This window comes from Vigna umbellata, chromosome 3 (genome assembly GCF_029865625.1).
Source record: "Vigna umbellata cultivar VRB3 chromosome 3, Vumbellata_1.0, whole genome shotgun sequence".
Taxonomy (NCBI): Eukaryota; Viridiplantae; Streptophyta; class Magnoliopsida; order Fabales; family Fabaceae; genus Vigna; species Vigna umbellata.
The window spans coordinates 48586360-48609886 of NC_142167.1; the positions used below are offsets into that span (position 1 = coordinate 48586360).

Below are 23527 nucleotides of genomic sequence, written 5' to 3' on the forward strand. Positions count from 1 at the left end.
ATATTACATGTTTAAAACATTTTGGCACATGTCAGCTAGTTGAGAGAAACATTGTTTAAGAAGCAAAGTGTTTAATATATGATTTTTAAACTATATAAAATGTGTAAGTTTTATTACATAGTTTAATGAGTTTTTCCTAGATGATTCTTTTATTTAAACATTCATTTGTTAAACACTATTTAAATATAAAATTTTAAGCTTTAGTGTTTTGTTAAGCATACACTAGACATTTCCTTTTGTTAGACATGGTTTGTTAGACTATATATGCTAGAAAACACGATTTTCGCAAATCGTTATTTAATAGATGGTTTATGGAAAATGTTTTTTAACAACTGTTTTTGACAACTTTATTACAGCAGTTTATGTGGTAGCTCGTGATTGGTCCGTTTCAAATATATGGACCAATAAAATAGTGACACATAATCTATTGTTAAAAAGTTGTTAACCTATTCATAGTCCATGGTTTATATTGATAACACTTATTTCATTCAAAGTTGTTTGTTAAACTTTAAAATAAAAAATACTAGACTATCTCATCTTTAGACAATCTTGTCTTAACAAAATTATTCAATCATGGATTTATGAAATTATTAAGTTTTTAAATATATACCAATGAATAAAAGATTTACAAATTACATGTACAACATTTCATTTGTTCAATATTCATAGAGAAAAAGGTTTCATTCAACTACTAGTTTTATTCATACAGAAAAAGGTTTCAATCAACTGTTAGTTCTTTGTTATCTTCCAAAATTGCAGTTCTACGTAAGGGTGGGCAAACTGCATTGTTTGTACTGTACTACAAATCAAGTATAGTTAACTATAAAATAGTTCAAATAAACTGGATTGAACTAGAAAATAGTTCAAAAAAACTGAGTTGAACTATTTTTTAGTTCAGTTAACTAAAATATAATTCAGTAAACTGTTTTTTAATTCACAGTTTAGTTAACTATTTATTGTGCACTATATACATGCTTCTGAATTGTGAAAACAGTTTAAAATTAAAGCTAAAGCCTAAAGCCTAAATGATACATATCAAGATGAAAATAGTCCTTACAGGCAATTACAGAAGATAATTAGCCTTACTGTACTAAATTATATCTATACTATAAAAACTAAATTATTTTTATTAAAAATTTAACTATACTGTTTTGCTGTTCAATTTAAAAAAACTGGACTTTTCTATTAGTAATTAACTGTTTCAAATGGTAAACCGTACAATAGTAACGAAAGTAAACTTCAATTCGTCTTGGCATCGCAAACATACAGAAACTGCATGTTTTTCTTTTTTTTATCTTAAAACTATTTCAGAATAAGTTTGAAAAGTTTATTTAAATTCTTAACTTAAATAAAATTTAATTGCATTGATTACATTAAAAAAATTGATAAGAAAAACTTGGTCAAAATCTATTTCATTATAAATTTCAACAGTATAATAATTTTTAGTAAAAATAAAAATAATAATAAACTAGTATGAAAAATAATTATGAAAAAGTAGGATATACGTATAAATTAATACAAATAACTAAGTTATGAGAAAAAAATAATTCATAACAATTTGTAAATAGTATTAAATGTGTTTTTTTCTTTTTTATTTATCTTAAAACTATTTTAGAATAAGTTTGAAAAGTTCATTTAAATTCTTAACTTAAATAAAATTTAATTTCATAGATTACATTAAAAAAAATTGATAAGAAAAACCTTAGTCAAAATCTATCCATTTATAAATTTTAATAGTATAATAATTTTTAGTGAAAATAAAAATAATAATAAACGAATATGATATATAATTATGAAAAGTAGGATATACAAATATAAATTAATATAAATAACTAAGTTGCATGTTTTATGAGAAAAAAATAATTCATACCAATTTGTAAATAGTATTAAATGTGTTCTTTTTTGTCTTAAAACTATTTCAAAACAAGTTTGAAAAGTTTATCTAAATTCTTAGAGTATTTTTTTTAAAACTAACACTTAAAATTGTTCTTTTAGAAATTTAATTTAGGATATTTGTTTATTTAAAATCACTTTTCAATAAGTTATTTGATAAAAAAAAGTATGTCTTCATTATGTTTGGGTGAAACTGCAGTTTGTTTTAATGAAGTTGTATTTTCTTACTGTTTTAAAACAGTTAACTGAACTACTAATAGAAAAATTCAGTTTTTTTAAATTGAACTACAAAATAGTATAATTCAGTTTTTAATAAAAATAGTTCAGTTTTTATAGTATAATATAGTATAGATAATCTATAGTTTAGTCAAGTTAGGTTAATCATGCCCAGCCTTAGTTCTACGTCGTGATTCAGATTGCGATGCCAACCATGTGCTTCTTCATATCCCTGCAAATTGTTGAAAAATATATACCAATGAATAAATATGTATGCAAAATTCAGAAAAAAATAAAAGTGTAGATTTGAGAGATGTAAAAGTAACTAACATGCAACGAGGAATGCGACATGCTGAGTCTGTACAAGTCCTTGAGTGTAAAGCTATTGCCTGCCAAACCTTCTTGCAAGGTTGGCATCCTCCAGAAACTCGAACAGTACACCTACTGGCATGATAAAACAACTTTCTTATTTTAAGGCAGTAGGGATAGGTGCATGCTTGAGTTTGAATTGAATGACACTGTGATGCGTGCTTTATAACATCCAGAAGTTCCTGCAACTGCATGGTAAGGTTGCTTCAGCATCACAGTGTTCACTCATAAGAACGGAAAACAAAACTAAGGTTCACTCATACCACTGCTGTGTTCTGCTTTGACTCTTCACTCCCTGAAGGAGATAGTGCAGCTGAAGAAGTTTCACTCAACGTGTGTTCATGACATTGTGCACCTCTGGCGATATAGCATGCAGAGCACACATTGAACTCGGGGCAATTCTCACATTTCCAGTAACACTGGCTATCAATGCGTTTACAGCAAACTTGACAAACTATTCCATCAGTCACAGTCGTAGTAGTAGGGTTGCTCAAAAAATGGAGGATCATCATTGAGGAATACTTGGCTCGACGAAGTGTATCAAACTGAAATCTATTCCTTTGGCAAAAGCTAAGAAAGTTATATCTGGTATCAAATAACCCCTTATTAATGATGATATCTTTCTCCTTAGTTGTATCACGAAGGATGCCTTCCATAAGGACCTGGAATCAGATGCACACAATTCAAACATGTTCGGTGTCTCAAAAACTCACCAAGGGTTGATGAGAGAATCATATGAACATTTCTTAAAGTTTAGGAAGTACCTGATAGAGTTTGTGCTGCTGGCCTTTTACAGAAGTGTGTGAATCAAACGTGTGACATCTGCAATGTTCACATGAAAAGCAAACGACATAAGCATTTCTTATCCTTCGAAATAATTGAAAAAACTTGGACAGATTATAGGAATAGTGTGAGTTACTCGTTAAAAAAGGGTAAACATAATAGTAAGAATGTATAATTAAGAGAATGATAACAGTAAGTCTAAAAGTATATACGTAGGAGGCAATGTTTATATTTATAGCAAGCTGTTCAATGAGAGAATCAAGCAGTAGCACTTATTAACAAGAACATAGTCGACATAAAAAATATGTAAAGTCTGTATTCTAGAGAAGAAAAGTGTTTTTCTATATCAAATTTCCAATTCAATCATATACAACACATTTATACGGGTGAAAGGGGAAAATCAGTTCAAATATTTGATGTTTAAGGGGTTTTCACCTTTCACACTCCTGAAATATCTTGCACTCCTTGCAAAACCATCGCTTTCCACACTCTATCACTTTATGGCAGTGGATGCAAACGTACTGAAGTTGAACTACCATAAAATCTTCCTTGAAAGGTAATATGGTTTGTCCCAGCTGGTTATGGGGTGGTAAAAAGAAAAGAAAGATCAAATACAGCAAATAAATATGGATCAATATTTCATTCAAACATGTATAAAAGCATATATTCATAAGATTCATTTAAGTAAATATAGAACACTACAACAAGGAAACTGCAGGTAAATATCATATCGGTCTAAGATTAACTAATAAAAACAGACAGAAGAAAAGTTGAAAATAACGATGGCATTGACTAATTTCAATGTAATAATGCAGGACTAAGGGTAATTTTGTTTCGGTAATAAACTAAGTAAAAATAACTAATAGTCTGACATGATATCTATCTGTGTTGTTCATGAAGAACAACTTCCTGCTTTGTTAATCCAAAAATGTTAACAATTGAACTGTTTTTCTTTGATTATTAGAACTCGAACTTCAATGTCTCTTTATTTAATAACCCTTTCAATCTTTCATAAGAAGGATTCACAAACAAACTAAACTACCAAGTAAGATCCAACTATGAAGAGCTAATATAACAAACAGACGAACCTTCTGCATTACTAAAATATCTTTTGCAGTTCCTTTGGAAAGATTGACGCATCCCATCGACTTCAAAGATCTGCTTGGTATTAATTTCAGAATCTTTTCGCGGTTTCCTCCAGTATGCTGTTCAATCTCGCTGGCTTTATCCATAGCAGCACCACACCAGAAGTCTCCGTCAAAGTAAGGCAAACGAGCAGCCGTTACCTTGGATTCACGTTTTCCAGTAGGAACAAAGAAATAATCGAATATGTTTGATAAACCAACAATAATATCCTGTTCAACAGCCTTTCTCAGAGCCGAATGATACCTACATGAATTAAACAAACAACATATATATATGTATAAATTACTCAATGGTTACACGGCAGTGCGTGCTAATTTTTCAAACATGATGAAATTAATAAAAGAATCCTATAACATGACAGTTTCATAGTGTCTGAAAACTAAAAGCAGATAAGGACAAAAAGGCTTACCAATGTCGTAGTTTATCTCTTTTCGGAGTTTTCTGAGATTCAGGATGACAGTAGAATATATAATCTTCTCCCTTTATAGGTGGACAGGACCATATGTAACAAGTTGTAAAACCTCTTTTCTTGCAAAAATCAAGATATCCAATCTGAGGACCAAAAAGGCAAAACATGAATGGAAAAATTGATTGTTTCAAGTGCTTCCCATATTAATTAATTGATATAATAAACAAAATTTGAAAACACATACCAATATTTCATGGTAAACGAAGGTACGGAGAGATTCTGTAGCCGAGATATGTATTTCCGGCCTAAAATACTTAACCGAATCGAGATATGAAATATATATAGAACGCTGATTAGGATAGCCGCATTCTGATCCAAACTCTTGAGCATACATTGCAAAGAGGCACACATCCACTCCATCAATCTTTTGAAACAGAAGAATAACCTGAAACAGAAGCCAATGCCATTTTGGAATACAACAATGTAACTAAAAAAGTAAATATATTCATTTGATTAACCTCTTTACTTACTTTTGAAGCGTAAGAAAACTCTGCAGGATAATTATCCCCCTCAAAGATATCCAGAAATTGTTTCTTCACTTCAATATGTTTGTCCACAGATAGCACAACCCTAACAGAAAGATTGTCTGCTACAAAACCCTAGTAATTTCATTGACACCAGACCAATCAGAAAATATGAACTTTCTAAATTAATAATTTACAGTTTACTTGTTTAAATAAGATTACAAAAATGTTAAAGAAACTGGGCACATGCATACTCAAACATAGCTAATTAAAATTCTTTACTTGAAAAGTCTTACCTCAGGAATCTTATTCCTTTCAATTTGACCGAGACGCTTCAAAAGCCTTCCCTCTATGTGGTCACTGAGCATGGTTCTCGGGAAGTCTTTAGCATCAAAGGGTACACGCACATCATTTCTATTTTCGTTTAGGCAGCATAAAAGGCAGATATATTCAGCACTGTTGTCCAAATCTCTTGTATTGTTATAGAGTGCGCATATGTGATGCTGCCAACTTTTGCATTTACTGCATTGAACCCACTGGAAGAAACAAGAAACAATGGTAATCAAAAGTGAGTTTGAAGTTATCTACATTCAGATGAATATAGTACAAAGATATTATTAAATGTACCGCTTCTTCACATCGTCTATCATTTTTAGTTTTGCAAAGATCTGTCTTGGAAACAGTTGTCCCGTTGAATGTGATGTTCCCACCTCGGGCATTCCTATAGCATGTAGGACAAAAGCAATTATGTGTGTCCTCTTCTTCTTTTCTATAGTAATAACATGCATTATGCCTGATGCTGGTGCCGCAACAGAAGCAATAAATTGGCTTAGGGGCAAAGTGCAGCGTTGCCAATGAACATAATTGGCATTTGTGAGTATCATTTCCTGATTCTCCATCCGTTGTACCCTATTAAAAAGAAAGGGTTAGTTTGTATATGCTTGAAAAAATCCAAAGCAAACTTGTCAATTCTACAACAAATTCACAATACTAGTAAGAGATTTGGAAAAATCAGGGTAATGAAAAGACAATAGAAGATGGTATAATGACTTTATTATTATCTTGCTTTCTGAGACTTCTAATGTGTTCCTCTATTGGACTTCTTGTTAAAGATTCAGTTGTTGAGGAAACAGTATTAGTGGTTGGATGTGTGGAGTTCATTCCCTCTTCTTGAGATTTTGGTGGAATGACTTTCTTTCTAGCATTGGACTCAGATTGGTTGAATGTGCTTCTGTCCTGCATTTCCTCTATATTTGAAGCCATAGATTTTTCACAAACAGTTTCACATTAGAATCAGATACACTGATAGCATCTACTAAGTCATAGTTAACAGGTTATAAACTTGTGTACCTTCATATAAGATTGGTTCTGTCCCAGGAGGCAGTCCAAATGTACCATTGCTTGAATCATGTTTTATCCAAGTATTGCTTTCAGGTACTGGGTTTGTAATTTGTTCCACCTTGCACTCAGTTTCAGAATCCACTCTTCTTCTTTTGGTTGGTGGTTGCGTGACTTCAGAAGGACAATCAAGAAAATGATTGGATGCTTCTGAAAATTCAAACCATACATCATACAAAAATTACTAGTTTGGAAAAAGGTAAAACAAAAACAAAACATGATAGTGAAAACAAAATTGGAAGTACCAACCAAATGACTTGGAGCTAGTTTCCAAATGGCTTCCCCCAACAACAGAAGCAGCAGAATACTCAGAACGCACATCCAAATCAGTGCATTTTGGGATCGATGACAGCCCTCCTTTTGATAAGTCATGTCTATTATATGCTGCACCATAATGAGTTACATTAATGCAAGGATGGAGCCCTTTCTGAAAAGCATGTCCTGGTAGACTTCCATTAGACCAAGAATGCAATGACTCAGAAGATGACAACATGTTAGATGTGCAAGAAATAGTATTGTCTACTTGATGACGTTTATTTGCACCAAACATTTTGACTTTTGTCTTCAACCGCCGAACCAATGTCTTTCTGTTGATATACTCCTCCTGTTATGCCAAACATGTAACAAAACTTATCAAATAATGCTGGATGCTTAAATAAGAAAATTTGGACAAAATTTGCATTTGATCCTCTAACATGCTTATACAGTTTCAAAACATACTAGGGAAGCAGCATCCATAAATAGCTCGCTTTCTAGAATATTTGCAATACCAGATGACTTTGTCTGCTCCCAATGCATTATGGATACTAAAATTTCATAACTGTAAGTAAAATTTGGTTAGTATCCACCCAATGACTATTTTATGATGAAGCAAAAGTCAGCAGTAATAACTTTATTCTTTACATCTTACAGGGATAAAATTTATAAATTTTATAAGTTAATGTAAAAACTTACATGTCATTTCTAATCTTATTACGGTAATGACTGATTTCAGGATGTTTACACCAGACTTGATTTCCTATATTATATTGATGTCTTAAATCCAAATCTTCACGGGGAGGAAGGTTTGAGATTAACGATGAAGAACATTCTGGTTTACATTTGCTGGAATTCCCAACATTCGAACCTTTGACATACATCATCTTGTCGGTTTATTCTGCAGGAACTATAAGCCAATGTCAGTGAGTGTTAAAAATAAAATCTAGTTTTGATATGATATCTTTATTTAAAAACATAAAGTAATCAAGTTTATCACATGCCAACTTGGAAAACAATTAAAATACTCTGAAGACCACCACGAAATAAAAAAAAATGGATCCTTTTATTGAGTATAGTAATTATAGAATTAGCATTAAATGGAGGTTGACACCATCTAAATCAACAAATGTCATGCAAAATCTAACAGAAATAACACGAAACGAGGCAAAAGGTTTTGGAAAATCTAAAATAAAATTAAAAATAAAACACTTTACTCATTATTTTATTTAAAATTTATATTTTTTAACTATTATAAATCTTAAATCCTAAACTTCCATCAATTTATATTTTATTTCATCATAAATATTACCTATTTAAAATCAATATACATTACAACAGCCAATATTATAATCAACCAAAGCAACCACAAATGAAATTCAATTATTGATTTTATGTAGACTTAATATCACTTTTGATCCTTATTTTTGTCGAATTTGTTCAATGTAAAAGTCATTTTTTGTAATTTTTGTTTAGTTTACTCATTTCTTCATGATGTTATCTGACAAATGAACCGTATATGTCACATGTCATTAAAGTAAACAAAAATAGGAATTAAAAGTGATATTAAACCTATTTATTTAATTGCAATAAGAAACCAATTAAATTTGGATTTGAAAAAAAAGCAAATCACCAACAAAATTTGATAAAAAAGATAAAAAATAAAGAAGTAGATAAAAGAAGAAAAAAAACTAAAGATAGAATAAAAATGATAAATTGTAGAACAACAATAGAGAGAAAAAAGAAAAACCTTCAAGTGAACAAGCACTCGATCTAATCTTGTGGAAAGAAAAGTTTTTGATAAAAATGAATGAACGGAGATACGAGAATCTATTTAAGATAATAAATAGTCAATTTAATCCTTTGAAAAGAAAAGCCTTTTGATGAAAATGAATGAATAAAATTAAGAGAATCTATTTGAAATTAGGATCTATTTGATATTATGAATAACATATTTAATCCTTTGGAGAAGAAAAGTCTTTGGTGAAAATGAATGAATAAAAATAAGAGAATCTATTTGAAATTAAGATCTATTTTGAGATTATGAATAATAGATTTAATCTTTTTAAAAGAAAAGTCTTTGGTGAAAATGAATGAATAAAAATAAGAGAATCTATTTGAAATTAGGATCTATTTAAAATTATGAATAATAGATTTAATCTTTTAAAAGGAAAAGTCTTGACGAAAATGAATGAATAAAAAGTAAGAGAATTTATTTAAGATTACGAAGATAAAAAAAATTAAAATCCGTGCAATGGTTTAAACAAAAATAAAATAAAAGATAATTAATTCATTTCATAGATTTTTTAAAATTTTTAAAATATTAAACGCTCACGTTTTATTATATAATTGGTTAACACTGAAATAATGTAAAAGATAATTCATATTTACAAATATAAAAGATTTAATTAATTTTAGAAAGATTTAACAAATATTACATTTACTCAAATAATCAGATAAATAAATTATTTTGAAATATCTTATCAAGAATTAATTTAAGCACAAATTTCCGAGATCATCTTTTGGTCTTCTCCGTCATTTCCGTGACAGGTGGAGGTATGACAGCTCTTAATTAGTCAGATTTCAGGTTGAATAACTTTATATATGGCAATTTGAAATTGGAGTGGATTTTAAGTGACATGTTAACTTAACTAACGAGTTTATAATGTTCATTTGTTGAAATACAGTAAAACAATAAATAAGTAGTTTAAATATTGTTTTTAAATCTTTTCACACGTTTAATCCAAAAAAAGAGTTAGACGAGTTGTTATGTTTATAAAGAAATAATAAAGGTATTTCACACGGATTTGTTTACATCAAGTTCTTTCTTATTATTTTTTAAAGAATTTTACTAAATTTTAATAAAGATTACAACGAATATTAATCCATTTTAGTTTACAAGTATTACTCTTGATTAGATGGTAAGAAAGAATGTTTCACTTCACTGAGTTAAATAATATAAGTGTTTAAATTCATTTATGAATATACAAATACAATCAAAATGATTTTCGTTTGCAAATACATAATTGAATGACTTAAAAAATGATATATACAATACAATAAAATCTAAAAATTTGAAAATATTTTTTCTCTTTCGAAAAAAGACTCAGATGTAAGTTTGGAAAAAGACTAACAATACAGTGATTCAAAATATTATTGTTATCGTACTTTTTATTAATTTTGTTAAGGATATTTATACTATTTTATCATCATTATATTGTGTCAATGGTTACTCTGTTTATCATGATTATATTATGTCAAAGGTTATCCTATTTATCATGATTATATTGTGTCAAAGGTTACCCTTATCTTGATTATATTGTGTCTAGGATTATCCTATTTATCATGTGTACTTTTGTATCAATTTATTCTTATAAATAGAAGATTAGGAGAGGGATCAATCAAACCCTCTAGAATTACTTTACAGTTTAATTCTCAAGTTGGTATTAGAGCGGTCATAATATCTATCCGGCGCCACAGTCTGTCGCCGCCGGCCACCATCCGCTGCCAGCCACCGTCGTCAGTCGATGACCACCGTTCGGCCATCGTTCGTCGCCGGCCACCGTCCGCCATCGTCAGCCACCGTCGTCCATCGCTGTCACAATTTCGTTCGTCTAAACTCTTAGGGTTTTCTTGTTCCTCGCTGGTACTATTCATCTTCTTCAGAAATGGCGTCTGACAGTACTCTTTCCTTCTCCGAAAGTCCATCAATTACCTCCAAGTTATCTATCATAGTCTGCTGTCGTTGAAATGTGGTTCATTGGCCAAGGGCATTATGACTACCTTGAGCGAGATGGAAGTCATGTGCCTACTGAAAAAGCTGATAAGTGGAAACAAGCAGATTTCCAGTTGTGTGGCCTGTTATGGAAATCAATGGAACCCAAACTTCTTGTATCTTTGAGGGCTTTCAAAACTTGTCACTCCTTTTGGAAGAAAGCCCAAAGCATTTATGCCAACGATATTCAACGTCTCTATGACACTACGAACAAGCTTGCATCTCTTAAAATGGCAGACCATGATATGGTGTCCTTCATGGTTGAAGCCCAATCTATTGTTGAAGAACTCAGGATGTTTTTGGAAGCAGACCCATTAGAGGATATCAAAAAGAAACTAGACAAATTTTACATGGTGTTGATCCTTCGTGCCCTACATACCGATTTTGATCATCTTAAAGATCAACTTCTAACTAGTCATTAGGTCCCCTCCATAGAAACATTGACCACTTGCCTTCTGCGTGTCCCGGTACCTCAAACTCAAGAAGCACATGAACTAGTGGAACTATCTGTGATGGTTACTACACGAGGAAGAGGAGGACGTGGCATTAGAGGAGGAGGACGAGGAGGTCGGGGATGTCCTCAATGCACATACTGTAAAAGGATGGGTCACACTCAAGAGAATTGTTACTCCTTACATGGTTTCCCTTCCAAAACTACCAATATTTCAAAGACTCAAACTTCCACTTCGAAGAGTATTTCTGAGGATGAACATCAAGAGTATTTAAGGTTAAAGTCTAACAACTTGGGGCACAACCATCTCAATCTCTCAATACATCAACAGCCTGAGTTTCTTAATCTATGGAAGGTCAAAATTCATGGGTAATTGACTCAGCTGCTTCTGATCACATTTATGGTAATATCTCTTTGTTCTCATATATTTTCTTTCGAGAAAAACCTCATTTCATAACCCTTGCAAATGGATCTAAAACTTCCTCCAAAGGAGTCGGTCATGTTTCTTTGTCTCCCTCCCTCAATCTCAACTTTGTCCTTTTTGTCCCTAATTGTCCTTTTAATTTAATTCCCCTAAGTCAGTTGACCAAAATGTTAAATTGTTCAATAACCTTTGATAATAAATCTTTTGTTATACAGGAACGTGGTTCGGGGAGACAAATTGGAGAAGGATATGAAGCTGGTGAATTATACCATTTTGGATCTCGTTCAAGGGTGTCCTGTATTGCTACTCCTAATCCTAAAGTGTTACATGATCGACTTGGTCATCCTCATTAGTGGTCTCCAAACCTTAGAATGTGAGTCATGTCAATTAGGAAAACATGTTAGATCTTCCTTTCCTAAAAGGTCTCAATCAATATGTAATTCTATTTTTTCCATCATCCATTTTGATATATGGGGACCTAGGTGTATCTCTTCCTTTGATTTTCGATATTTTGTTACCTTTATTGATGAATATTCAAGATGTACTTGGGTTTATCTTATGAAAATTGTTTTGAATTGTTAGCTATCTTTACATACTTTTTGAATGAAATCAAGAATCAATTTGGTCAAGTAATCAAAATATTAAGCAGTGATAATGCAAAAGAGTATTTCTCATCCTCCTTTTCTGCCATCTTGAGTTCCCATGGTATCTTACATCAGTTTACTTGTCCTCATACACCGCAGCAAAATGGTATAGCAAAACAAAAAAATAGACACTTTGAAATTGCTCATACCCTTTTGCTTAGTGCCCATATTCTTGTCCATCATCGGGGGATGTCATCTTAACTGCATGTTATCTTATTAATAGGATGCTGATACGCTGTCGTTGAAGCTATCAAATTAATACTACTTTTCAAGGCAACTTCAGTATTGCCAAGTAGTGTTAGAGAAAGTAGATAGGGTTAAAGTAACCCTGAGTCGTCTCTCAATGAATACGGAATTGCCTTTCAATATTTCAATCTTATGAATGCAATGCAATGCTCAAGAATAAAAAGAATGTTTGGAGAATTGCCTTTCTAGATTATTCACAATGAATTCAACCAAAGTACATTCTCAATCAAATCATATTGTGTTTAATCATGTCAGTCTTAAAAGCTAATCAATCAAAGTAAGTTCTCAATTGATTATAGTTGAAATTATTACTACCAATCAAAGTACATTCTCAATTGATAGTAAAAACCATTTAATTATATGAAAGTTCCTAAATTAAATCAAAGTAGATTCTCAATTAATCCTAGAAACCCTAGAACTCATATAATCAATATGAGTGTAGATTCAAACACATTATGATGCAAAAAACTTTGCTTTTAATTTGATAGAGAGATGAAAGACATAGAGAGAACAACTTAAATCAATAATCAAAATAAACAATTGCATTAACTCAATCTAACCTCAGAATCCATAATGAAATTAAAGCAGAATAGCCTTAGATGCTTAGCTCTCCATGAATGGAGTTGAATACAAGATGAAAGAAAAGTGAGAGAAGTGGTGAATGAATGAATTGGAGGAGTATGAGAATGAATGAAGTGAAGTTCTTTTTCTGCCTCCCTAGGTCTCTTTATATAGGGCTTGATTGGGCTTGGACTCTGAATATTCAGTTGACAGAATCTTTTATCTTATATCTTCCAAATAACTAAAAGATTTAGATAATTATAACATTATTTGGAAGATATTTTCTGTTTATATTCCCAAAAATTCTCAAATTAAATTAATTCAAAAACTGAATTTTATTTTTTAGTTTTTCTAAATTTTCCAAAATTACGCATAAGCTCTGAAATTTCCTCTATCTGCACTTTAGTCTCAACGGAATTTCCCAAAACAAATTTAAAGTATGTGTGTGTTTAAAACATATATATATGTGTATTTAAAGTACTTAAAACAAATTTTTAAGTTCCAATATATTATAAAGGTTTCTAATTCTTTTAATCGCATTTGATTATTTAGTATGGTTAACCCATGCAATATATATTTGGATTTAATATAATACTTTATGGTTACTATTATGTAATTCATAGTTTTAGCACAATATTTGAATTTCTTTATTATTATCTTGTATATTAAACTTACTTGCTAACATGGGAAAGTTATAAAATAGGCTCACAAATATTTCTCAATCTTTAGAGATTGTCTTAATTTTTTTTCTCTTGTTTCGCAACTCTATTTTTTTTTCTTATATGTTTATTATCAATTTTCCAAATAGAAAATAAACATGAAAAATTATTCAGGTTTGAAATTAATAATATTATGAGATATTACATGATATTTATATAATTTAATTTATTGTTGGGACTAATCAATTATTTAATATTTTGTGAGGAACTCTACGACTTTAGATTGAATTCTTCAATAAAGTGAGATTTTCTATCACTTGAAGTATAAGTGAAGTTGTGGATAACAATGATAGCAGCTTCGAACCAAGATCCACCTGTTAATGATATTTTCATGTTAAAACAAAGAAAGTAAACATGAAAATAACGAGCCAAATAATAAAAAAAAAATATATTGAAAAACAAGAAATTGAAGTGAGTCTTTCTTATATGAATGTATTCTTATATAGACTTGTTAAACCTTTAGTTATTAACAAATTTGTTAATAGTAATTTATTTTAAAAAATTGAGAATATCATATACAAATAGGTACATAAGTCCTCCAATATTAATAGTTTTAAATTGATGTTTTATTTCATCTCTCCTTTTTAATTTAATAATGAGATTGTAGTAAAAAAGTATAAAAAAAAAAGTCATGTTGTATAAGGACAAATCAAAAGAATTTAATTAAAAAATAATATATTTTTAAATAAAATTTCTGCAACATTTTATTATGTGGATGTGCAATTCATATTATATTCATTATGTATTATCAATTATTTGTATTATGTATAGTTATTCATTATATATTCAATAATCAATTTGGTTAATCTATAACTACATTTAATCGATTCATTAAAAAAAATTTGATCAAGTCTATCCATTTGATTTTATGGTTGGTTAATAAGTTATTCCCTATTTTTCAAAATTCATGGATTTTTGGCCAATACTTAATGGATCAAAACTAATCCTACAAATTTTATAGTTAAATATATGTTTTTAAAATTTTAGTTTAATTCTTTTTAAAAAAAATATATGTTTTCAAATTCGATTTAAAAAAAGAAAATTAATTAAATTTTAAGGTATATTACCTCTAATATTATATAAAAGAAAATAAATAGGAACATTTTGCTTCTAAATATAACAAACATGCAACTACTTTTTGAATTTGGAATAAAATAAATGTTAACGAAGACAATATAAAGAAAAACAGGACTACAAGATTCCATGGATAATAAATGAATTATAAAAGTTATCTTTATAAGTTAAAATTATGTTATATATAATTTAAAAAGCAAAAAGGTGGAAAATCCTTTTACAAACTAATTTATACATAAACTAATTTTAATTTTAGAAAAATCATTTCTTTTTTCTTTCTATCTCCAAGAAATCATTATTGAGAAGTTTGTGTAGATGCCCAACAAGACATAACAGCATGTGATGCAAATCACCTTAATTATCAGTTTGATCCATTTTGCAGTGGTTCCAATTCAACATCTTGGATTGCTACAAGCTTGGCTTTTCCACCATATACTTCTGGAAGAACCTCTTCACCAACCTCTCTTACAAACTCTCTTGTCTCATCCTCATTGGTCACAATTACAACCTGCATTCACCATCCAAAGCCTTAAACTGAGAAGCTCAAGTCAAACAAAATTCAGATACTTATTCCAACTATAAACTACCAAACAAAACGCCGAGACCACACATTTTAGGTACTAAAGAAAGTAAGCTTGAATGTTGATTCTTCGGTCATACCAATTAATAAAAACTTTAGGAGAATCATTCTATGAAAGCTTAGGTGGGTTGGGTGAAATATTAGATCTCGTATACAATGAATTTTGTTAAGATAAATTCTCACATGATTCTGATACTATGTAAAAAAGTAGACTTTAAACTTAACTCAATCTATTATAATAATCTTTTCTCTAATAATCAAAAGTGTCTTCCTTTTCATCATAATAATCATTTCTCTAATGAATGCTTTGATTTAATCCACTGTGATATTTGGGAACTTTTCCATACTACCACTTATGACGATCATAGACTTTTTCTTACCATATTTGATGATCACAGAAGATTCGCATGGATTTTCTTATTAAAATCGAAAAACCAAGCTTCTGTTTGCATAAGAAGTGATAATGCAAAGGTTTTCTTACTTACTGATTTTTTAGCTTCTAAAGGAACCCTGCATCAATTTTCATGTCCCTGTACACCAAAACAAAATTCTGTTGTGGAAAGGAAGCATCAGCATCTCTTAAATGTGGCTAGATCTTTACTGTTTCAGTCCAAAATGCCTATAGTTTTTTGGGGAGATTGTGTTTTGACTGCTACTTACATTATCAATAGGATTCCCACTTCTAATTTGAAAAATCACAGTCCTTATCATATTCTTTTTCAACACTCTCCCGACTATACCCACTTTAAAATTTTTGGCTCTTTATGTTATGCTAATACACAGAATCATGATAGACACAAATTCAGTCCTCGGGCTGAGCCCACTGTGCTCATTGGTTAGAAATTGATATTTTTAGCATATTCATGGAAGTAATGTATCCAGATCTTCTACAGAAGCTTAGTATAGAGTTATTGCTTCCATCACTCAGAACTGCTATGGCTTAAACAACTCCTACGCTTCTTCCAACATCAACCTCATATGGTCTTGCTGCTATGTGATAATATCTCTGCTATTCACCTTTCCACTAACCCTGTCTCCCATCAAAGATAAAAGCATATTGACATTGATGTCCATTTTGTTGGACAACACGTCGAGTCTGGGTTCTCACTACGCCTCTTTCATGTGAAATCTCATCAACAAATAGCGGACGTTTTCACCAAAGCCCTCCCATCACATAAGTTTCAAGTTCTCATCTGCAAGTTGGCCCTCAAAAACATTTTCTCTCCAACTTGAGGGGGGCTTTTATCATATGTGTTTATTATGTTTTATCAAGTTAGTTTTTAACTAGTTTAGTTAAGTCTTGTTAGCTTTTACTTGGTTTTTGTTTAATCTTTGCCTGTTATATAAACTCTTGGACCATCTTTTCAGAGGAACAACATTCAATAAAGTTTTACCTTTTCTATGTTTCAACTTTCTCTTCTTTTCTAGCTTTAGGTTTTATGGTAAATCTGATACACTGGTTCTTTTTCCGAATTTTTCTCTAAACTCATGGTGGATCCTCCCCTCATAGTTTACGGGGGATATTACGTAATCTGATATAACGTCTTTCTCATGCAGTTGTATGACTTATAAGGGTCTTTATAATCTTTTGTTGTGCTTCTATCAGCTTTCTCTCTTTCCCTATTGCTTCTGTTTCCTTTTACAATCTTTACAACTAATTAATAAGATGAAATTTGTACTCACTTATATATTATTATAATTTGATCTTATCTCTAATCGATTTGGATCTACCAAAGGAACTTTTCTTTCTTTATTGGAAGATGAATTAGAGATTTCACACTAACCAATAATATAGATAAAATTAAACTGAATAAACGAGATGCAAACCAGAATCTTAGTCAATTTAGGAAGCCTGATTTTACTTTAGTTCATAAACAGGATTAAACTATAAGAATCACAAAATTAGAATGGGGAGTGGAGATTAGAAAAGACGCGATGCATGTAGCCAATGAATGACAACTGTGCACAAGCATAAAGTTTGCTCTTAAGATAGTAAGTACCTTTTCTAGGGTAGCCTTCTCTAGGAAGCGAGAAACTAGTTTCCAAACACTCACAAAAAACCATGGCATGTGCAAAATATAGCACTTTGCCAAACGTTCAGGGTAGTAACTCTGCAGTTCAACCAAAAACGTAAAAACAAATTAAAATTTATCCTCTATTCATCTTTCAAATAAATGTTTATAAAATGCCACACTATATTGGTGCCAATTCAGACATGATATGAACAGGGATTTTGAACAAAATTTCAATAAAGCCAAAGTCTGATTTTACAGATTGGCATTTATGATATGATATGCATGCAAATTTCAAGGAAAAATAAAATGAAAATTACCTGTAAAAATTGAAATCCTGTGATCAACCCACGTGCATCAATGTTTTTATATGAAATGTTTTGTAGATCAATAATCCCAATCAACTTCTCATTCCCTACCTCCCTTCCTTTGAAAGCACTGAAGTTGAAAAACATCAAATATTGATTTCTTAACTTTCTATAAGATAAAGAGAATAAAGAGAGAGAACATAGATGAAAATTACAATTTGACAATACAACGTTCACTGTAGTTGGCGGTAAAAAATATGATATATCTAACTATATCAAGAAAAAGAAATCATGTTTCTCGATATGAAACACTTAACCTCTTCTCTTCTGATTTTTGTGGAGGAATTTCAACTCATAAGGGTATATATTGTTGGGTACAAACAAAGTCCCACATTGGTTGGATAAAATAAGAGATGGACATGAGTTTATATACACATAAGATACCTCCATTAGTAAGAAGCCTTTACTTGTTGTAAAATATTTTTAGTACATGAACTATTTATAGATTCTGACTTTACCCTTCAACTATAGGGTTTAAAAATAACTACTACCAAATCATAATTAATGAATTCTATTACATGTCATAATCATTACTGGAAGCACTCCTAATCTTTGCAATCCCCTAACACAATTAATTATGATAGAACTATTAAATACAACTAACTATATTTAAGTTTACCCAACATTTATAATGTACAGAAAATATGATATAAAAACACCATGTTAGTAAAATCACATACCTTGCAATTGTCTTGTCCAGTATATATATGACAAATTCTGAATCAACGAAGAAAATAGAACAATCAGCCAAACTTAAAAATTTTAAAGAAGGTAGTGAAATAATTTTATCAATCCCAATAAATAACCAAATCAAAAGTCAATTAAGTATTACAAAATTGATAATCATCAGATATATATAGCCATATGGAGAAATAATATGGAAACATGAAAAGGAAAATATAATATATTCTATAATTACATTGTATTGTGACTTGACTTCTTATTCTTTTTCTTTTACCACATTCTATAATCACACAAGTGTGTGTCTGTGTGTGATTAAATAGTTGGCAGTGTGTGATTAAAGTGGTGGCTGTGTGTGATTAAAATCATTGACAGGTTGTATTGATAAACTTTTTCAAGAGTGAGAAGAGCATTAATGATTAGGTAATGTTGAACAAAATATACAAATTGAAAACAAATTTATCGTCATATTAATTAATCACTCCATTCCTTTCATCTATCTTAATTTTGAAAAAAGAATGCTCCTTTTTATCTGTTTCTTTCTTTCTAACTTTAATAACTTAGAACAATTTTTAAATAATTTACATGTGTATTTGTTGAGTTAAATGGAGAGAGAAATGGATAAAGTGAAAAACTATTTTATTACAAGATTAGAAGATTTTATTATTATATTTCTTAGTTCTTCCAAAATAATCCTATAAACATAGACAATACTCAGGGAGTAAACTTTTAACTTTGGTGAATTAATTAATTGGACCTGAAAATAGGTACACAAGGATTGGAGAGAGTTAGAAACATACTCTTTATAACCCACTATATCTTATTAAATTTTTTTGAAAAGTTGTTGAGTTTTCTTTAAAATCTGGTTTTTAATTTATATATAAGTTAATTTTATTTATAAAAATTTCTTTTTTTATGTTTGTTTCCAATAAATGCTTAGGTACAAGAGAGTGTTTGACTTGGAAAACAACTGGACAAGTTCATTCAAGTCTCTTCATCAACAACCACCTCTCTGTCTATAATTAATTTTCAACTAAAAAAAATTGAACTAAATAGCTGTATATGCCACAACCTTCTTTCAATGTTTGATATAATCATTTTCCAAATTTAAGGCATTATAAATAGAATAATCACAAATTTAAAGTCTATACTTTATAAAGAATATTCTATCATGTCAAATTTTCAACTGGAATTTAATAAAATCTTTATAATACATTGTATTGATAATCATAAAATTTAATATTATGAATATTAAATAAAACTAAATAATAAAATTCAAAAGTTGAATTTGTTAAAGATTGACAGTGAGAGAATAAGACAAAGAGATGGCCAGCACGTGAAGAAGATGATAGAGGAGATAAGAAATTAAAATAACATTTCCTAAGTGGCATATCCAGAAATTTGGATCTTGATTAATAAATTAATTCTATAGTTTGAACATAAAAAGTCAAAGAACGAAAACCAAGTAAAACCAATTTGGTAAAATTAATTAATGAAGTGTTTTAGAATATTTGCCACCGAGACAAATCACATGAAAATGGAATCTTTAAGCTCCCTGTATTGGCATCAAACTTTCCACTTCAGTTCTGAAAAATACATTAAACAGTAACACGTTTCACTACAATTTATTTTATATTTATATCTTAAAATAAGATTCTTATGTTAATGCTTTAAATAGAAAACGAAGATAGGTGATAATAAGACCCTGAAATTATTTATAATACATCATGGTTCTCCAAGAGATGAAGAAGTACATTAAACAGTGAAAAGTTCTGTTAAAAAAATACATTTATTGTATCTCGTATTTATTTTTAAAATAAATTTGTTATATTTAAATTTTTAAATAGAAAATAAAGATAAAATGGTAATAAAAGCCTAACCTAACTATATCTTCATTCTCTTTAATAGGATAATGTATGTTTTAATTCTGTAAATAATTGTTTCTTTTTATCATTATACACTGCACATTTCTAACAAATTATCAAAAGGAAACAATAATCTTTGTGGTATTTAGGAAGATAAATTTGAGGACTCATCAGTATTTGGATAAACCAGGATACTCAATAGGTCTTGCAAAATTATCTACCAGTAAGATTTCTACCAACTAGATCAATCAGAGTTGAAACAGAACATGATTTTTGTGTTTAAACTAATGAGCAATTGTATCTATATTTATCAGACTAAAACATGATTAATCCTAAAATCTCTTATCATAAAAAATTTAGAGTTGGAATTGAATAGTTTAGAGAAGGGAAGGGAATTACTCTTGAATTGAATCTGATCCTTGGCAGAAAAATGTCTGTTGGTTTGAACAATCATGAGAGGGAATTTATCTCCAGACAAACCCTGCAAAAAGATTTTCCTTGCTTCCAGTTCATCTGGAATTTCTGATTCTGAAATAAATCCATTAGGAACCATGGCATTCCTCCACTTCTGCCACTGCACAAACATTTTTGCAGCTTTTTCCACTTCCATTGATCGAGCAATCAAAAACCTAATCAGTGTATGGTCTCCATACCCCTACAAAATGTATATAATACTTGGAATCACAGAGAGAGAGTGAAAAGGAGAGAAGAGTTTCAGATTTACATGAAAAGGAAAGTGAAAATAGACTTAAAAAATGACTGTTTTAGAAGACTTCATGAAAGAACATTCATCAAAAATAGATTTTTGTGTATTAAAGAATTCTTCTTGACTCTTAAAAATTCCTAAGTAAAAGAAATAACAATGACTTCAGTACTTTTTGTGATTAAGAATTTAGTCCCCTACTTTAATATTCTTAGTTCCACAAAGAGGAAGGAAATCGAAATCCTATAAAATAAATTCAAAGATTAAAAATAAGAGCTAACACCAATTTTAACCAAAAATTAAGTTAAAAACATAAACAGCATCAAGTAGAACTAGGAAAACAGATTAAGTAGGTTCCACAAGAAAAATAAGAGATTGAGCTCACCTCCGCAGAAGAACCAAGCTTCTCAACGGATTTTCTCATCTGGGTAAGTGCAAAATCTCTTTGTTGATCCATTTGGGCAAAGAAAAAGTGATGGGGTTGGAACAAACTGAGAAGAAAGGAAAGATCTTGGAAGTGAGCAACAAGAGTTTCAGAGTGCCATGAACATATAAAGAGAAAGAAGAGTAGAAGAAAGAAGAGTTAATTCTGTTGAAAAATGGGTTGGTTGCGTGGGACACGTCTCCTTGAATTTGGTTCTTTGGTTTGCCATATCTCTTTTTTTTTTTTAATTTTAACGAGAAATTGATTGAGACTCACAAAATAATCTGCATCAGAATTTAATTGGGATGATCTAAGAAAGTTATATAGTTCTGTCTTTTTGCGCATAATGTAGAATTATCACTCTTCATAATATTACTTCTAAATTTATATTTAGTATATTTTGTTGTTAATTGACTGTTAAAAACATTTATATGGAATTATTAAAAGAAAGTATTTTTAAAATTATTATGATATAATTGTGAAATTAGTATTAATTTACTTTAATTTATACTGATATATTAGTGTGTAGAAATCATAATATACAACTATTAATTCTTTGATACTTCACTTGTGTATACCACACTTTGACTTTTTCTAAATTGACCTTGACTTTTCCCTTTTAAGTGTCTTTATTGTTTAGAGGCATTTTTTGGCCTAGATGCATAGTGTTCAATTTCTTATAAAATTCACTTCAATTCATCAAAATTTCATTAAATTCACAATTTTCTAGTTCTCAATATCTCATTATCTAAATCATAAGCTAAAGATGGTTGATTTGTTTAACAATATCGAGATTTTATTCGATTTAAGTGCTTTCTAGATCTTATGTTTTATCATCGGCTAATAGCTTTCTCATTTTATTAGATGTAAACTAAGATTGCATGGTATTATATCATCTATAAAACAAAACATTTATATCTTATATGATCTGTTATTTATTTGTTACATTATCATATGAAACATAATGATATTTTAGAAATTTTTAACGCTTAATTAAAATAATAGGATGTTGAATTTTGTTTTTCTAATATAAATTTATTTACTGTGAAACATTTAGAACCACAATTCCATTTTATATCCATGTGCTCTACATACTTTAGTGGGATACTTTATTTGATTGCAAAAAGAACATGAGAATAAAAATTAAAATCAAATAACAATCAATTACTTAGCTGTTAAAATTAAAGTTATTTGAAAACACATTATTTTATACTATTAAATAATACATAACAATTGAACCAGACAGATTTATAGAAAAAATTGAATTTTGTAAATTTTAACTTGCTAAAGAAGATTAAAGATAGCCCAAAAAGTCGACAAGTAAAATACCTTTAGTCTTCAGATTGTGTACATTAAAAATTTATCAAAAAAAATCCAAACCAATGTCTACACAAACTACAAGTTTGGCGAACAAGTTTAGCTAACAGTGTTCACCAAAAGGTTCAACAGTGACATGCTAATGTTTACATATAACTAAAGTACGGAATTTTTTGTTAGTTCTCCATAAATACAACTTCATCCTCAATAATATTTTATTTTAAATAATATATTTTCAAAAAAAATACGAGTGTCATCCTATCAACTATTGACGTGATTTAATAAAATTTTTATAGTAATACAAGATATTATGACCAGTGTATATCAATAAATTATCATGATGTTAACATACCTTCTAACACATTTATTCATAGTAATAAATTTTAACAAATGTTAGCCAATAAAGAAAATGGTAAATTTAAAAGAATAGAAGAATTTCCTAACATTTATCGTTATATAAGTAGATAGAAAAGAAATGTATAAATATATGTCAGATGGATCATATTTATATTTTCATGTCAAAATGCAATCAACACAAAGTTTAAATGATGGTAACTAAAACCTATTGATTTTTTAAAATATATTATGTAGTTTCTGAGTCTCATTTATTTATTTATTATATCGATCCCAATTTTAATAAAAGATTCAATCAAATCATTTATTTATTTAAAACAACAATGTAAGCATACT

The 23527-nt window shown here is 29.6% G+C and overlaps 1 protein-coding gene and 1 pseudogene across 1 annotated transcript; both read right to left on the reverse strand.

Moving 5' to 3' along the window:
* Positions 1-2270: 2270 nt before the first annotated feature.
* On the reverse strand, positions 2271-7536 carry LOC124837125 (histone acetyltransferase HAC12-like; annotated as a pseudogene).
* A 6370-nt stretch (positions 7537-13906) lies between these two features.
* Positions 13907-21724, reverse strand: LOC124837132 (Sec14p-like phosphatidylinositol transfer family protein). Its single transcript, XM_047312426.2, has 7 exons — positions 21482-21724; positions 20793-21048; positions 18528-18564; positions 17800-17917; positions 17468-17578; positions 15241-15395; positions 13907-14127 (listed from the first exon to the last, which is right to left on the reverse strand). Exons 1-6 carry the CDS (start codon positions 21551-21553, stop codon positions 15249-15251), a joined length of 741 nt encoding a protein of 246 aa, XP_047168382.1. The 5' UTR covers positions 21554-21724; the 3' UTR covers positions 13907-14127; positions 15241-15248.
* Positions 21725-23527: the final 1803 nt, after the last annotated feature.

Bases quoted from the DNA above. Each gene is read 5' to 3' on its own strand.
- LOC124837132 (XM_047312426.2), bottom strand. From the start codon at position 21,553: ATGGATCAACAAAGAGATTTTGCACTTACCCAGATGAGAAAATCCGTT. The intron at 17,918-18,527 runs GTATGTGATTTT...TTTCAACTTCAG, and splicing joins CTGGACAAGACAATTGCAAG to TGCTTTCAAAGGAAGGGAGG. The intron at 17,579-17,799 runs GTAATTTTCATT...GTTGAACTGCAG, and splicing joins CAGGATTTCAATTTTTACAG to AGTTACTACCCTGAACGTTT.